The 18899-nt window shown below is 36.9% G+C and overlaps 1 protein-coding gene across 1 annotated transcript; it reads right to left on the reverse strand.

Moving 5' to 3' along the window:
- Positions 1-2465: 2465 nt before the first annotated feature.
- Positions 2466-16824, reverse strand: LOC132187804 (proline-rich receptor-like protein kinase PERK15). Its single transcript, XM_088517928.1, is given in 9 exon segments — positions 2466-2889; positions 2892-3150; positions 3410-3571; positions 4094-4241; positions 4411-4487; positions 5825-5895; positions 5995-6081; positions 7692-8222; positions 16219-16824. Coding segments are annotated over 9 exon segments (1749 nt in total). The 5' UTR covers positions 16595-16824; the 3' UTR covers positions 2466-2851.
- Between the last annotated feature and the right edge of the window lie 2075 nt (positions 16825-18899).

Consider the following 18899-nt stretch of genomic DNA (forward strand, 5'->3'; position numbering starts at 1 on the left):
ACACGCTTCAGTTCGTCTTCCTTAAGAGTTGGTTCCTTGGAAGCATTTCTAGCAGGGACACTTGTCTCCCGTGGCACCCTTGGACCTTCAGCAGGTTCGGTGGGGTGAAACTCCCACTGACCAGTGGCGAAGAAATATTTAGCTTTCCACCCGTGATTGCTGGAATACTTGCCATCCATGTGTATAAACTTCCCCCGTCGAGACTGGAAGTTGTATAAGCCCTCACACTTCGGGTTCTTCTGGAGCCGATAGAACCATAAAAACTCTCGGGCGGAGAGGTAATGGCCTGGCCCAAGGGCCATTGGCCAGAGCAAAGTACATGCATAGAAGACCCTCCATCCGTTAGGCACAATCTGGTGCGGGGCCAGATTTATGAGACTCAACAGCTCTCGTACTACCCTCGGGAATGGCAGTCGGAAACCAGAACGAAACATGGTTTCGTATAAGCAGACCTCGTGTGCGTCGGCACGCACGATGGCACCTACTTGCTCCTCGTCAAACCAAAGCTTCACTGATCTGGGAATGAAACATTCCTCTCGGATTTTGCCCTCGTCAGCTTTAGTCAGTTCAGACCGCCAGCAGGCTGGACAAGTGTTGCCACAAAGACCATCGGAGCCGGATCCCTCGCCACCGGACATAATGATAGAGGAAAAGAAAGAAAAGAGAAACAGGCGTTCGAGGATTGAAGAAGAAAGACCAGGATCTTATCGCCAGAGAATAGAAAATGGATAGAAACAAAGAAGACAACAACTTATTTAAAAAGGGGCTCACCTCGGTAACAGGGGTATTAACTACGTCAGATGCGACAGGGTCTCGGAATACCAACCGACGCCGCCTGCAGATGACGCATGCAGAATACTCAAACGCCAGGGTTAATGACGCGACAAGGTCTCGGAATACCAACTGACGCCACTTTGAAATTTGAATTTAAAATTTTTTCCCTCTGAAATTTGAAATTTGAGTTTCCTTCTGGAATTTAAAATTTGAATTTTGCCGCCTTAGTTATCCGAGACAGAGTCAGAGAGTCATTATCTGTCTCGGAACTTCTCTCAAGAAAGCTAGTCTCAGTAGGTAGACCCATTCCGTCAAGACATGAAATTTCTTTAGTTCTGCAAACTTCGAAATTGGGGGGTAACTGTTAGGTCATGGATCAGCCCATTTAAATATTCAACAGTCTTCAGGCCCAATCTGAGAAGGCCCAAGACCTGGACCTGAGTCTCTTGCATCCGAGACCTACAGCCGAGACCCAGTAAGCCGAGTCCCTTGCATCCGAGACCTACATCCGAGACCCCTTAAGTCGAGACCGTAAAGTCCGAGACTAACTCAGGATGAACAGGTCTCGGCAAAGGGAATAACTCAGATATCTTAAAAGATGTTGTTAGTAAATAAGCAATCTTGTTGTTTATTAAGATATCATTTTTATTTACAATCCAAATCTTCTATATATCAATGAAGATATGTCAGTTAGCATCTAAGGTCGCCAAGGCGACCAAGTCCCACTCGGGCCCCTGATCTCAGGATATTAAAATCATGGAACAACTAACAAACATGATCCTACATTCAAATGTTTGTTCAGCTAATATCAAGGAATAAAATTCCTGAATATGTGGGAAATCAAATCCCCTCCCTGCCTATAAATACAAGTCCTATTATCAAACCAAAGGTAATCACAACTCTCGCTATCTGAGCTCCATAGTTGTTGACAATATCCTTTCTCTTTCCCATTTTGACTTAGGCATCGGAGTGTTTCCGCCGGCTCACCCCTCGGTCACTTCGATCCTTCTTTCTTCTTTGTTGTGCAGTCAAATAGTTTGTGCCTTGGTCAACTCAAGCTCGGTAGGCGTGCAACGTCATCATTTGGAAAACTGTGCATCAACAATGAACAACCATTTTATGCATATTAGAAGAATCTAAAGTGAGTAAAAAGTGGGCCGAGGGGTTTTTTTTCTTCTACGGCTACTAGAAGAGCCACCTACATAGAACCACATATAGGCTGGATTCTCTCTATTTTAAATAAAATAAAAAATATATATTTTATTATCAGAATTTAAAGTTAGTGAATCTAACGATACACATTATTTAATATCAATGCACCAACTTTAAATCTCAAGCATTTAATTGAATGCTATCCATTTTTTTATCAAACCCAAGTAGTGTGGGGAACTTGCCACTTGCCAACTCAGTCTAAAAATATTAACAACTTTGCTTCATTAAGTAGAAGGAATGAGGCGTGATTTGAACGGTAGAAGACAGTCTCCTTGCATGACTGCCACGTCATAAAAACAGTGAACATGACAACCTGGATCACATTAAACATAAGAATTATACAGCCTAGATTCAACTCTGTCCTAATCGTCCTCTCAATAGAGCTGTCCAACCATTAAAAAATAAAAAAAATAAAAAACATTCTATTTAAAGATTAACTAACTATATCAGGAAAAAAGGAAAGAAAGAAATGACAGCACATACAGATAATATTCTGCCAATTAAGCAGTTGATGCAACATCTTGCCAACTCTAATCAGTTGAGCCAAAAAATCTACACAACTCAAATTCGGTTGCTTCAGTGTAGAGGATCAACCGTAAAGACATTATCTTGTTTGCAAGGTTTCAACCATTCAATTACAGAAGACATTTTGAAGAACAAAGTATGCTACTTGAACAGCTACAACAAATCAAGCAGGGTTTTATTTATTTTTTTATTTTTTGTCAAAAATTAATTAAAACTACAGTTAAATCGGTTCTACTCTTGTTTCTCGTGGTGGCATAATAATCTGCAAAATAGGCAACATTAATAATGGGGAGAAAGGCGGGCGGATTTACAAGAAAACTGGAAGCATCAAGCAATAGATTTAACCAAAATCTTGGGCATCATTCTTGAGTTTCCCAATTCCATCTCTTGGGTAGTTTGTTGGCCTTCGCTACTTGAGACAGAATGGAGCATAGCAGACTCGCTGCTAGGTCCACTGTACTCACTAGTGCCTTGTTCTTGGCTTTCTAGTGCCATCTTTCTAAATTTCTTCAAGTTCTCCTTATACTGGCTAATCTCATAATCCGTGCTCTCAAACGAACCGAATGCTCTGCTGTGCCCAGGTTTCACTCCCTCACTTTGATCATCTAGAGAAAGGCTGCCTTCCAAAGCTCGAACTATCTGCTTTTATCAAGAATGGTATTAGGGTCATATGCCATCATATAGAATAATTTGGCTTAAGAATTTTCAAATTGGAATATCTCAATTCCATAAATGTGCTGGTGAATTTGAACAAACCTATATTCCTTAAGGTTCACAAACAAATATTGGATATACAGTTCACAGACACAGGGCCAAGGAGCTTCATCTATAATTTTGGTTTTTGATTGATTAGACAAAGAGATCTATTATTTCAAAATTAGACCTTGATAGACTTTACCTGGCTCATTCTTGGCCGATGCCGAGCTGAATGGCGCACGCAAGCAGCAGCACAATCAACCATTCGTGCCATTTCACTAGAATTGTAATCATTCTGCAACCTCGGATCAACAAGAGCATCAAACTTTCCATTTTTTAAAGCTTGTGCGAGCAAAGGCCTTGCCTAAAAGACAGGAAAATGCACTTTAGAATTATCCTCGTGTCCGCAGGTGCTGGAGGGCATAATGAACGTATGGGAAAGGATATCAACAATTCCATACAAAAAAAATTAAAAAAATTTAATACCCCAAGTTATAATGCCAACTATTTCTAGTAGGTACCCATACTCTTTCCCACTGTCCGTTCGTTTAAAAGAGCAACATTTGCTGTTAAAGTACAGGCCAGTGTATATTCTCACAAGGATGTATAATGTGGGAAAAAAAGAAAAGAGACCTGAAATCAATAAGACAGACACACACATGCACCTATACACACAAACACACCCAATAGAACACCGTGAAAGAATAATGGAAGAACTTCTGCTTTTCCCCCAAAGCCGTCAAAGATTTTCCAAATTCTTAACACAGAGGGTTGTTCCTCAATATTTCAAGAACCAAAAGATGACGCAAACATATCCCATGACCATCTGATTACACCCATAAATATGAGAAATTATTAAAAAGTGCTTATGAAATAGCATACACACCCACTCAACCATGCTATCATCAGTGAAGGATTGAGTTTTATCAAGAGGTTGGCATCCGGTAATCAACTCCAAAAGTACAACCCCAAAGGAGAAGACATCTGACTTATAAGTGAGCTTTCCGCTTGCAGCATACTCCGGAGCCAAGTAACTGCATTTGGTGAATACGAGATTCATTCAAGATATAAACAATTGATTTTAAAATTATAAGAAAATGAAGCAACCAAACCATCATTGCTTTTAAGCATTTAGACTGTTTCAAAACTAGACTTCATGGCAGCACCATAGCTTTGTCTAAACAACACAGAAATGGATCTTACCCAAAGCTTCCCATTACCCGGGTGGAGACATGAGTATCAGTATCTAATGAAAACTTGGCAAGCCCAAAATCTGCAACCTGAACAAAAGATCCAGTTCCATTATCATATCATAGAATTTAATTTTAGACAAGACCAGACAAAATTGAAGTTTTTCCATATAACTCATCATATGCAAAAAGCAACTAGGCAATTAAATGACAAGCAAAACCTTATATTTTTTGTGGGTAGAGGAGGCAAAAGAGAATCAATAATTTTAATGGTCATGGCAGCTTGTTCTGGAAGTATTTTGAGCCATGATCAATCCCCACGGATTTAAATCTAGAACTTCAGAAACTCAATTGCAGATATAGATGGAGTAGCAAAAAGTCACAAGTAAATGCGCGCACACCCTAGGTGAAGACAAGAGTTTATTTAGGGGAGGAAATTAGGTTGAATTAAAATCTAATTAAAATCTAAAAAAAATGTATCGTCTAACTATTGATTTATGAATTAATCTTCAAGTTCTTACAGAAACATGTTTTTTATAGCACCATCGAAGTCGAAAAGTTGTAATATAACTGAATTAGTACGTACAAAAATACATCTACTCAACTTTAAAATTCAAATGTACAAAAAGAAGAAAATTAATATCAATAATGTTAATTGTACTCAATGATCTTCTAGCAAATAAAAATAATATTATTTCACATAATCAGTTAATCAATCATCATAACTCAAAAGAAATGCTCAATGCTTACTCAATCAACTTCCAATATTCCACAAGAGTAATATTATATAAATAGTTTTTGATAAGTAATATTATTCAAATATTTTTACAAATATACAAGGTATATATTTAATAATTTAAAGCTTTTGCAACTACTTCACATTTGCAAGTTCTTTGAATTTGTGTCCAATCCTACTAAAAGAGGTAATAGAATATGAATATCAATCATAAATTTTAAAATATATATATATATATATAAAAGCTCAAATTTAATTAACAAATGCAGGTAGGAAAAAAAAAAAAAGAAGATTGAAGCTTAAAGGAGAGACATTTTACAGAATTCAGAAGTACAAAAAATTCAAGCAAATTTTAATCAACACATGCACAACATTCAAGAAAATACACACAATTAGACAAAAAATAACATTTTTTAGTGATCCATATTTACTAAAAACCTAAAAAAGTCCAATGTTTCCCTCTTTTCTATTCCTCTAATTTCTAAGCAAATCGAACATATAGAATAAGATGCAACAAATCTTTTCCCATTCTTGACTCATTCTTATTTTTTTATCTGCAATTATTAAGGGCTGCTGGACTGAATTTTCATCTGTGATGTTTTCCTTCTTGAGTCTCCCTTGCAGACACTGACATGCATATACATATTTGGAACTTAACCAAGAATCATATTAAAAAATTAATAAACCCTACCTTTGCATCAAAGTTAAAATCAAGAAGAATATTAGCTGCCTTGATGTCACGGTGAATAATCTTGGGCTGACCTGAAGTTAAAATTAGCTCAAAAGGAGAGTGAACCTAAAACCAGAAAAAAAAAATTATTAAGGTTTGCAATGTAAAGATTCTACAGAAAGGAAACTCACAGTCCTCATGCAGATATGTCAATCCTTTTGCAGAGCCTAGAGCTATTTTCATTCTGGTTGGCCAGTTCATAGTTGGTCTCTCCTTTCCTGCAATGTCATTTTTCTACAATAAAATGGTGTATAGTAGTTTGTGAAGTACAAATAAAGTTACTCCCAAATCAAATTGTAGAAACCTCGATCTCAATCCTAACATTACTTTGTGATCCAACTAACCATTAAACTCTAGAGTAGAGGATCGCTATTTGAATCCTAATTGAAATGACAACCAGAGGATATGACATGCATGTGACTTTGAATAACCAAATAGGCTATTTTTACAATGTCTTTCTTACATAGGTTAATTAAAAGAGATGCTACACATACATCTATTGTACATATATATGAGGTCCATCTTTTTTGCAAATCAACCATTGTTGTGGGACCTACATGTCAGCATTGTGTATAGAAGTTATTATATCAGCAATGGTGTCTTTACCCATGATAAATTAAAATTATTGTTGCCCCCAAATTTTGGATATAATCACCAGGTTTTTTTTTTTTTTTTTTTTTCTTTCTATATATATTTTTTTATGAATTGTTAAAGATATATGCCTAAGACAAATCTACTAACTAATTTTATCTATTTTATTCAAATGTTATAACTATATTATAGTCTCATCTTTATTATACTTATAGTACTTCAGGCGCTAATGAAACTATTTTAGTGAAATTTAATTGCCTCAATTCCGGTGCGATTGCACCAAAAATTCTAGTTCGTTTGGGATTTCCTTCTTGATCAATAACAACTGCAGCATTGACATAATATCGTAGATGAACAACATATGTACAAGAGATGTAAAAAAAAACACTTCTCGAATTAAAAGAGCTCTTTGTCTCCCATACCAATAGTTTCAATCAATTCACATTTAAGCCAATACTCATTTAGAGACTTGTACCACTAACAAACACTTGAAAAACTAAATCAACAAATGATATTTCAAATTGCATAAGATTTTTCATTTCTTCTTTATTTCCTTGACAATATATCGGATATATAATCTGCTAAATTTGCTTATATTTTGACTATATTTGAAAAAAAAAAAAAAAAAATGTGTTCATAGAGATTTGTACATTAACTCAATGAAAGTTTGTTATTTAACATCTATTTCAAAAGTATACTATTAAAAATAATTTTTTTAATTGCATCTACTACTGCTACTAGTAAATTCTTAATTCTTCTCTCTAGATATTCTCAGTTTAGCTTTTTTATAAGTTTATGAAGATTTATTATGTAAATTTTTTTTTTCATTGTCATTCTTTCTATCTCAAGAAATCTTATAATGATTGACTGGCTTACTAATGAAGAATGTTAAGCTGTCTCTTTGCATCAACAAATATCCTGTTCCCATATTCCAATCAAAACAATAGTAAAGATTGGAACCAACAAAGAATTATATTGGGGAAAGCATAACTTTTTGCTCTATCCTTTTAGCAAAGAGAAAAATTATGTTTGTAAGAACATAAGAGGCAGATATATTTGATACCCAAGAACTACCAATATAAATTGGGGGGTGGGAGGTTAATCCTATTTTAACTCCCATAGTACTTCTAATCGTTCAAAGGACATGCATCACAACCTATCTCAAGGAAAGGAAATTCCCAAAAGAAAACTCCAAGTTATAGATGAGACACAAAATATGGTCAGTCAAAGGACTTACCATGTAGATGAAAATCCAAGGTGGAGTTTGGAACAAACTCATAAACAAGCATTCTCTGTGCCCCAGAAATGCAGTATCCAACCAGTGAAACAAGGTGCTTGTGATGGACACGACCAATGACCTCAATCTCTGCACTAAATTCACGCTCTCCCTGTGCACTGCCAGATTTCAGCTGCTTAATTGCAACCACTTTCCCATTAGGAAGGACTCCTTTATGAACATAACCGAAACCACCTTGACCAAGAAGGTTGGAAGTGGAGAAACCATTTGTTGCCATGGCTAATTCCTCAGCCGAAAATGTACTTTGTGAAAGACCTAAGGCATAGCCAGGGGAAGGTGGTGGGATTGGTTTCTCATAGCTCAAACTACTACTTGCCGAAGAATGTGCAGGAGGAGTGGAGTCTTGTAACAGTGGAAGACTTGATGCAACTCCAGGGGGAGAAGTTGGCTTGGGAAAAGATGTTACTTTACCATCTTTTGGTGGTGAAGCATTTTGTTGCCAATGCTGAGGTGCGCCACCAAAAGGGTCATCTGCAGAAACCAAGATCAGCAAGAAGCTGAATGAGCAGGCATGGTAAGATACCACAAAAAGTGGCAGTCACAAAATACATAACAACTACATCATAAAATTCAAGTAGATTGGCATCTCCTATAAAATTGAAATAACAATATAATGTCTTCAATGAGATCCATTGTCCAACCAAAACATAATGATAAAAAAGGGGAAAAGAAAATGAACAATTGAATGCAAATCCTTATGAGGCATGTAAAGGCTTTCAACATACAATTCCTTCATGGCAGAGAGACATATAGCAGTGTGATCTTCCATCATAGTCAGTTTCATACTGCAAATCAAAAACCAATATACACAGTTCCATCTAATCATGCCTTCACTTCGTAAATCCACAAAGGAGTCACCAACCTTGCCTTTGTTGGATTTTTATAACTCATTCTTAGACCAAGCAACCAAATTACTGTGAATCATAGCTTGACACTCTACCCCTAACAACCATCATAGGAAATTTATTCCTCCATAATCTGCAGTTTCAAGGCATTATAAAGAGGCTCTTACCCCCATTAAACTTTCATGACTGTTCAATTGGCAATTTTATAGATGTCACCCACCTGAAACTTCTCTCAGGCACCTCTACCATAGTTTGTCAGCTGGTCAATTTACTGGAAACCTAATCCTTTGAGGATGATAACCACAACTTTGTCAATCATGTTATGTAGCAAAGTTGACTCATAATACTAACTTCAACTCTAGCGTATCAATTTTTAGTTTTTTCCATAAGGTTCAAAATATAATTGTGGCCTTCACTAAATGGTATACAGTTTAATAAATATATCCAGAGATTGTTAAATACTGGGCTGAAAATTTTCTCTTTCATGATCATCTTCACTTCAAAACTCCGAGGTATATGACCACTAGGCCTAACACAGTATAGCACAATTTTGTAGACTGCCATTCGTATAGTTTTCTGGTTACCTTATACACACATCTTCCCTGAATTCAATCCCTAATTAAGCTTCAGTGATAGTTGCCTGTGGGACAGAGGGAGTAATACTTAAAAAACACATACTCACGCACATTTAGTAAGTAAAATTGGGGCGGAATCCCTACATGGTTAATATGGTGGGTTCAGGACAATCAAGGAGAAAATACTTGGAAAACTTATTGTCTATATCTAAGTGTGTATGTGACACTATGCTTTTTGCTCATCTCTAAATTTTGTATGTGTATATCCAAAAAGGTGTTCCTTGACGTGAGTCGTTACTTATGTACTGATAGAGTAATTCAACATACTCCACTCTCATCCTACCCCATCTCACTGGGCTGATGTGACAATACACATTAGCCATTAGATTTTTTATTTTTTAATAGGGGCTGATGGCCACTGTTACATCACCCAATGGAATGAGGGTGAGATGGGGGTGTAGTATGTAGCATTACTCATACTGATAATACAATTTTGTTAATTAAGAGAAAGGATGAAAGTAAAATGCAAGACAAGAATGATGAAGTGATGTCTCCAAAATCCAAATATATCATCAAATTACCATATACATATGAATCCAAGCCATACATTGAAGTCTCCGAATATTCTGACATACGTGAATTAGATGGTATGTTGACTAGAGCAGGCAGGAGATATTTTATTACATTATTCATATATGATTTTTCTAGATAAACTTATGTGTTTTTAATGAAAAATTAAAAAATGTGGCCCTTGGCATATTCAAACTTTACAAGTAGGAAGTAGAAAATAAAAATCCTTAGAACCGAAAGAGGTGCTAGAAGGCCACCATCAAAAGTAAAACATGAAATCAGTAGAACTATGAAGAGAACTGTAAGTCTGTAAGTGTCATAAAGTGATGACTTTTGAGAAGCTGAATTGGCCAATTTTTGGAGTAATGTTGTCAACCCTAGTAGTTACGAAAGGGGCACTTGCATGTCACAAACACAAAACCAAGTCAAATTTGCATTATCCAACAACAATAATCCTCTTCTAGTCAGAATACATAAGTAAGTTCCATAATTAAGCTCTAACAAAAAACAAAGACCTTTACTCTATCACCAAATGCGCATTTCCATGACAAAATCCAGATCCCAAATCTCTACTTCAATATGAAAGACAATCTAAGAGGGTCGTACGAAACCCAGAAAATTCTATTAAAATGCCAAAGGTTTATTCCCTTTCATGTGGCGTTTCAACACCAAGTTATCAAAGCAACATGGAGCATTGCCATAATCATCAAAAATTAGTTCTAAATCGGTAGATCTCAATATACTGTATTTAAAATAAAAAAAATAAAAAAAAATAAAAAAGATTGCTCAAGTTCTAACCAAATCAAAAACACAATTAATTTCCCTGGAAAACTTAAATACCACCCCATCGTTTTTTCTCAAAACAAGATAGCGTTTTGCATAAAGACCAAATACCTATATCTATGTGTAAGTTCTTGTTGGCTTAATTCGGTAAGCAAAATGGTGACCAAAAGTGCCAAGATTCATCATCCATTCAATTACCGTTCGGACGAGAAGAAGTGCCGTTCAGACGCTCGAAGAATTCTATTTTCCCCAAGAGCCTCGTCTGCAATCTCGTTTGCAATCCCGTCCAGACGAGCTCGATAAACAAGAATTCCCGAGAGCCTCGTCTGCAGTCTCGTCTAAATCCCGTCTGGACGACTTTTACTAAAAAGGTCATATCTTGAGTTTCAGGCCTCTGATTGGAGCAATCTTTGTGGCGTTGGAAAGCTAACTCAAAGATCTACAAAGTCATATTTCGCTAGGTTTAACAAATTCCAATGTTTACTGGGTCAAAACGGGCCATAAAGAGAAGACTATGAAGCTGGCCGGACGAGATTGCAGACGGCCATGTGTTAAAAACATGTTTTGGCTGTATTTTGTTGTCCCGTCCGGACGCCGCGTACCTGTAACAGTTTTAAATGAATATAAACTCTTTCCTAAGTGTAGGAATGATGGGACTATTATAAATACATCTCAATAGGAAAAGAGAGGTACGAATTTCTGCATCTAGAATTCGCCGTCGTGTGCTAAGAGAGTCTGTGATATAGAGAATATGTTCTCTCTCTTAGAGTGATCATTTGTTTTTACTTGTTGATTGTTGAAGTGAAGTCAACCGGAGTTCCGGTGAAGGGAGATCACGTAGAATGATTGTGCCAGCTGTCTCTGGAAAGGGCTACTGCGGTAGAAGGCAAGTGGGTCTCTTGTCTTATACAAGATCGTGTCAATTGCAAAGGTTTTGTAAGTGTGAACGTCTTGTAATCCTTTATTCTTTTGCTGAGTTAGTTGATTTCCTGGGTTTGGTTGCCCCGGAGAGGTTTTACTTTTAGAGAGTTCTCTAATTGGTTTCCTCTTCGTAACCAAAATATCTATGTTGCTTATTGTTTATTGTTTCATATATTTTTTGTTGTTTATTAATTGTTAGGTTAGATTTATTTCCGCATAAATTGTGTGAAACACCTATACATTCAAAATAGGTATCGTTTGGTGTCATATATAGAATTTTCAATTGGTATCAAAGCGGGTTCACTCTGTTTGGATTAATTTCCTGAGTGTGATCCTAGACTCCACATAATATGTCTCACACAGTTGCACCTAACTCACTTCCCGTCTTTGACGGATCCAATTATACGTTTTGGAAAATTCGTATGAAAGCATATCTCAAATCCGTGGACGTTTGGCATATTGTTGAATCTAGATGGACTAATCCTGATAAGGCAATTGCTGAATTTTCAAAGGATGAAAAGAGTGCTTCTTCTGCGAATGACAAAGCGTTAAATGCCATCTTCACATCTATCTCCATCGAAGAATTCTCAAGAATTTCTCGATGTGTAATAGCTAAAGAAGCATGGGAAACATTGGAAATTACTCACGAAGAACTAAAATTGTGAGAGCTTCAAAAATTCAGATGTTAGTTTCTCAATTTGAAGAGATTAGGATGGAAGAGGAAGAGACATTTGATGATTTTTATTCTAAGCTTAGCACTATTAGAAACTCTACTATTAATCTTGGAAAGAAAATGACTGATGCTAAGATAATAAAGAAAATCTTAAGATCTCTACCTGCGAGGTTTATACCTCAGATTACTGCTATACAACAGAGCAAAGATCTAGAGACAATGAGAGTAGAGGAACTTGTTGGTTCTCTTCAGACATTTGAACTCATGTTACCTAAGCCCAAAAGCTCAAAAAATCTTGCTCTTAAGATCAAGGCTGCTAAAGGTAAATCTGTAGTTCATTCTGATGAGGATTCTGGAGACGATAAATAAATAGCTATTATTGCTAGGAAGTTTAAAAAAATTTTCAAAAACAATGGAAATTTTAGAAGTAGGGAATCAAAAAATTCTGTGAATCCTAGTCATGAGGTTAGAGATAATTATGAAGGCAAAAATGATGAAAATCAGAAAAATAAATTATCTCGTGGTCGTAAGTGTCATGAATGTAGTGGTATTGGTCATATTCGTGCTGATTGTGAAAATTTGATAACTGCAAAAGGCAAGGCCTTTAATGTGACTCAAAGTGATGAGTCAGATAATGGGGAAAAAGCTAAAAATGTTGCTAATTATGTAGCTTTTGGGATTTCTTATGATAGTGAACATGAGGCTAGTGAGTCTAAATCTCTAGATAGTGAACATGGCATTTAACTGAGTGAGTCTAACTCTGCAAAATGCTTATAATGATCTATATGTGGAATGCATTAAATTGAAGAAGTTGAATAAGCAGCACTTGCAGAAACTCAAAGAAGTTAATCTTGAAAATGATCAACTTTCTATTACCTTAACTGATTCACATGCTATTCATAATACTTTGATGTCTGAAAATCACATGTTAATTGCCAAAGTGAAATCCTTAGAGAATGATCTTAATAAGTCAAGAAATCATCTGAAAACCTTCTCTAGTGAAAAGCTAAATCACATGTTGCATAACCAGAAACATTCGTTTTATAGAACTGGATTGGGCTTTGATAAATCTGCTGTTTCTTCTACTAATGTTGCTTCTCCTTCAAAGTTAATTTTTGTGAAGCCAGTTTGTAAAGAAGAAAGCTTGACTAAGAAGAAGGAAATGTATCCTCCAGTTTCAAGAGGTGAGAAAGGTAAGGGAATTCTAACTGATTCCTATGTGTCTCGTTCTACACTGAGACGTGCTCATATGCCAAGGAACCAACATTCTCAAAGGTTCATTCCTACATGTCATCATTGTAGTAAGATTGGGCATATTCGCCCTAATTGTTTTCAGTTGAATAATCATGATTTAAAAAGAGACTACTTTCGTTCTAGGGCTAGTCATGAGGAATTATTCAACATGCTAAGGGGTGTTATCACCCAGTTAAATGACTTGGACAAGAGTCGCACTCCTGTTCCCAAAATGAAGAAAGTTTGGGTTAAGAAGGTTGATACCGTTCACCCATTGAGGGGGAGTGGTATTGGACTCACCTAGTTTAGGTGGGCACATTGTATGCCTAGGACAAACTTTGCTTATATATATATATACTTTTGTGTCCTAGCGTCATAGTTTGTTGGGTGTTTGTTTTGTTTTGTTTAAATTTTTGTTGTTGTTTGTGTTTTGTTTCTTTTAACATGTTTTGTTTTGTGTGCATTTTAAAAAAAAAAAAAAAAAAAAAAATTCAAAAAGACAAAAATATTTTAATTTGGTTGTTTTTCTTTTCTCTTTTTTGTCTTATGTACCCAGATAGTCCATTAATCTCTCATGTTGTTTTCCTGGATTTTATTTCTTGCGTCTTTGAATATTCTAAATATGCATGAGATAAAAAATTGTTTCAATGGACTTGTTTTTGTGGTTACCTAAAGCTTGAACGTATGTGGTATGTTTTACCTATGATTAATTCTTATGCACACTTAAGCTTAATTTGAGGAAATTTTTTAAAAGTGAGGTACGTTAGGTAACTACATGAGGTGTTTTTGACTAGTCGTATTTTTTTCAAATTGACCATATGCTAGTTGAACCTAGGGCTTAAAAATTCCTACATTCTTTCTTTTCGTATAAAGCACCAATTGTTTAAGGACACTCTCTCAAAGAGAAAAAGAATCGAAATAGTGAAACAAAATTAAAAGAACATGTTCCTTATGGAATGTATTTTCACTGTGTCAAACTTGTGCTATTTTTTCAAAAGAGGATTGTATTGGATGAGAGTGGCTAGGCCCTAGTATGATAAGGTTTGACTTTTGATTGAATTTACTTGTCAAAACCTCGTGTTGGTGAAACTTTCTCCTCTTTGTGTAAATTGGTATTCTTTTTCTCATTGAATGGCTTACACACACAGCACACAAGCATTGGTTAAAATTGAACATTTTTCTTGGCATGGGTTAAACAATATGAGTTTCTTGCCATTTCTAGTTTCATGTATATTTTACATATTTGGAGTATGTTTGGGATATTCATTGCTAAAATACATGAGTTGTTGATGTGTATATCATGTGTGTTCATTTGACTTTTGAGGCGGAGAAATTTTTTTTTTTAAAAAAAATTTCTTGTTGATTATTAAGTCTTATATTGAGGGGGAGTTTCTATTATTCATGATCTTGCATTATCTTCATGCATTTTCCTATATGTGATCATGAATGCTTGATTATTGTTTTTCCTGTTCCACATATGCCTTGATGTTTTTGTGTTGAGTGTTTCAGGAAACATGCTACCTTTTGTCAATTTGTGACAAAAAGGGGGAGTATAAAATTGGGGAGATGATGGTGACTCGTCCGATTGATTTTGTCACCGAATTGCCAAAGGGGGAGTTTGTAAGTTCTTGTTGGCTTAATTCGGTAAGCAAAATGGTGACCAAAAGTGCCAAGATTCATCATCCATTCAATTACCGTTTGGAAGAGAAGAAGTGCCGTTTGGACGCTCGAAGAATTCTATTTTCCCTGAGAGCCTCGTCTGCAATCTCGTTTGCAATCCCGTCCGGACAAGCTCGATAAACAAGAATTCCCGAGAGCCTCGTCTGCAGTCTCGTCTGAATCCCGTCCGGACGACTTTTACTAAAAAGGTCATATCTTGAGTTTTAGGCCTCTGATTGGAGCAATCTTTGTAGCGTTGGAAAGCTAACTCAATGATCTACAAAGTCATGTTTCACAAGGTTTAGCTAATTCCAATGTTTACTGGGTCAAAACGGGCCATAAAGAGAAGACTACGAAGCTGGGCGGAATGGCTCGTGTGCAATCTCGTCCGGACGAGATTGCAGACGACCATGTGTTAAAAACATGTTTTGGCTGTATTTTGTTGTCTCGTCCGGATGCCGAGTACCTGTAACAGTTTTAAATGAATATAAACTATTTCCTAGGTCTAGGAATGATGGGACTATTATAAATACATCTCAATAGGAAGAGAGAGGTACGAATTTCTGCATCTAGAATTCGCCGTCTTGTGCTAAGAGAGTCTGTGATATAGAGAATATGTTCTCTCTCTTAGAGTGATCATTTGTTTTTACTTGTTGATTGTTGAAGTGAAGTCAACCGGAGTTCCGGTGAAGGTAGATCACGTAGAAGGATTGTGTCAGCTGTTTCTAAAAAGGGCTACTGCGGTAGAAGGCAAGTGGGCCTCTTGTCTTATACAAGATCATGTCAATTGCAAAGGTTTTGTAAGTGTGAACGTCGTGTAATCCTTTATTCTTTTGCTGAGTTAGTTGATTTCTTGAGTTTGGCTGCCCCAGAGAGGTTTTACTTTTAGAGAGTTCTCTAATTAGTTTCATCTTCGTAACCAAAATATCTATGTTGTTTATTGTTTCATATATTTTTGGTTGTTTATTAATTATTAGGTTAGATCTATTTCCGCATAAATTGTGTGAAACACCTATACATTCAAAATAGGTGTCGTTTGGTGTCATATATAGAATTTTCACTATGGAACTATATTAGTCCATAAAATAAGCCAAAGCCTTGCAATTATAAAAATAAGATAAAATAAAAAAGTAGGCAAAACGACAACAAATAAATATAAACTAAAAATTACGACAAAATTAAACATACAAATAAAACAAGAACCTCACTTTTAGGATGTTGTGGTTGTGGAGGACCAGCGGAGTGAACATTATCACGTCGGCTCCTCCGATTCCTCCTCCTAATAAAAATGACGAAAATGCACACGCCCACAAGCACAATTAACCCTCCTATCCCTATCCCCACTATCGGCCCAATAGTCAGCGGCGGAGGAGGAGAACTTGAACCAGAGGGGGCGTCGGGCGGCGGAGCAATCTCTGGAGGAGGAGTAGGAGGAGAAGACTCCGGTGGCGGAGGCGGAGAATCAGAGGTGGCGCCGGTCGGCGGAGCAAAATCTGGAGGAGGAGTAGGAGGAGAAGACTCCGGTGGCGGAGGCGGAGAATCAGAGGTGGCGCCGGTCGGCGGAGCAATCTCTGGAGACGACATCGCCGGAGAGATATCCGGCGATGTTTAGTGTTTCGATTTGGCCGAGGTTCTTGTGTGTACACACGTGTGTCTTTGCTCTGTGCGTGTGTGTGAAAAAGCAGAGCAATGAAAGAAAAGATAGAAGAATAGTTGGGGTCGAAGAATAGAAGAATAGAAGAAAAGAGCACAGTTTGATATGGTTTAGCTACCCTAAAACAACTTGATAGTGTTCCAGGACATTCCTCAATTTATTTTTAATTTTTAATTTTAATTTTAATTTTAATCCTCACCAGGTATAACATGTAATCCAATAAACCTCACTCCAAAAATATGTGATGAATAATGCATTAAAGATGAGTGCCTGAATTTTCAATTTGACAGCAATGTGCCTCCACGTTTGTAGTTGACAAAGACTAAAATTTACATTCATTTATTTTTACCCATAAATTCGCTTGTACAACTGAAATGTTTCGGAAGACCATAAATGAAAAAGCATGACTTTCAAAGTTTGGATTGCATGATGGCCACAAGGATCCTCTCAGTCTAAAATGAATTGGAGAGGATTCAGTTGATGGTTGAGATCTCTCCTTACAAATCCTAAAGCCATCAACATGCCAAGTGGCATATTAAAAAAATAATATTATTTTATTATTTTACTTTTAAAAATAAATAAAATTAAAAAAAAATTAAAAATTAAAAAAAAAAAAAAAAAAAAAAAGGTGGCTGGCCACACCCTGTGGCCAGCCACCACATTTTGGGGCATGGGGGTGGCCGAAGCCACCCCCAAAGGCCAAATCAAAAAAAAAAAAAAAAAAAAAAAAATTGATTTGGCCCTTGGGGGTGGCCGAACCACCGCCAAGGGCCATGGGGGTGGCTTCGACCACCCCCAACTGGCCCATGGGGGTGGCCGAAGCCACTCCCAAAGGCCAAGCGGTGGCCCTTGGGGGTGGCCGATCCACCCCCAAGGGCCATGGGGGTGGCTTCGGCCACCCCCAACGGGGTGGATCGGCCACCCCCAAGGGCCTTTAGGGGTGGCGTCGGCCACCCCTATAGGCCAGTTGGGGTGGCTTCGGCCACCCCCATGGCCCTTGGGGGTGGACCCCCAAGTGCCAAATCAATTTTTTTTTTTTTTTTTTTTTTTGGGAAAACTTCAGAAAGCTCCCCTGAATTTTCAGCCAATTTGAAAAACCCTCCCTGAATTTTTAAAACTTTCATTTAGGCTCCCTGAACTTTGGTTTTCTCTCACTTTGGACTATTTTAACATTAAACTACGTCGTTTTTGGCTGGGTAGGTGTTTAATTTTATGACACAAAACGACGTAGTTTAAGGTTAAAAGGGTCTAAAGTGAGGGCCTAAATGAGAGTTTTGGAAATTCAGGGGAGGTTTTTCAAATTGGCTGGAAGTTCAGGGGGGCTTTCTGAAATTTTCCCTTTTTTTTTTTTTTTTTTTTTGCCTTTGGGGGTGGCCAAACCACCCCCAAGGGCCATGGGGGTGGCTTCGGCCACCCCCAACCAACCCATGGGGGTGGCGCCGCCACCCCCATGCCCAAAAACATGGTGGCCGGCCACCCCCTGTGGCCAACATGGGGTGGCCAGCCACCCTTTTTTTTAAAAAAAAAAAATTTATTTTTAATTTTTAATTATTTTATTTTTTATTTATTTTTAAAAATAAAATAATAAAATAATATTATTTTTTCAATACGCCACGTGACAAGTAGATGGCTTTAAGATTTGTAAGAAGAGATCCTAGCCATCAACTGGATCCTTTCCAGTTCATTTTGAATTGGAGAGGATCCTTGTCCCGCATGACCAACAAGCACATGGCTAATGCATTAAATCCAGCACATGGTATGGGACAAGCACATGGAGAGTGGTGTAATAAAGTTTTGAATGCATTAAATCCACGTCGACAAGAAGGACTGATTACACAAGGCTAATGCATTAAATCCAGCACATGGTATGGGACAAGCACATGGAGAGTGCACATGGTATGGGACAAGCACATGGAGAGTGGTGTAATAAAGTTTTGAATGCATTAAATCCACGTCGACAAGGACTGATTACACAAGGCTAATGCATTAAATCCAGCACATGGTATGGGACAAGCAGATGGAGAGTGGTGTAATAAAGTTTTGAATGTTTTTTTATTAATAAGTGAAAAAATTTTGTTTTGTAAATTTTTTATTTTTTATTTTATTTTAATAACTATAAAAGGTGAAAAATGTCAAATGATAAAAATTGGCAAAATTGTTTGTCAAACGGACCTTTTATCTCTACATTCAAGGTAAATACACATTCATGTCTTTAATCTACTAATGAAATTTAGC

This window comes from Corylus avellana, chromosome 6 (genome assembly GCF_965113065.1).
Source record: "Corylus avellana chromosome 6, dhCorAvel1.hap1.2, whole genome shotgun sequence".
Lineage (NCBI taxonomy): Eukaryota > Viridiplantae > Streptophyta > Magnoliopsida > Fagales > Betulaceae > Corylus > Corylus avellana.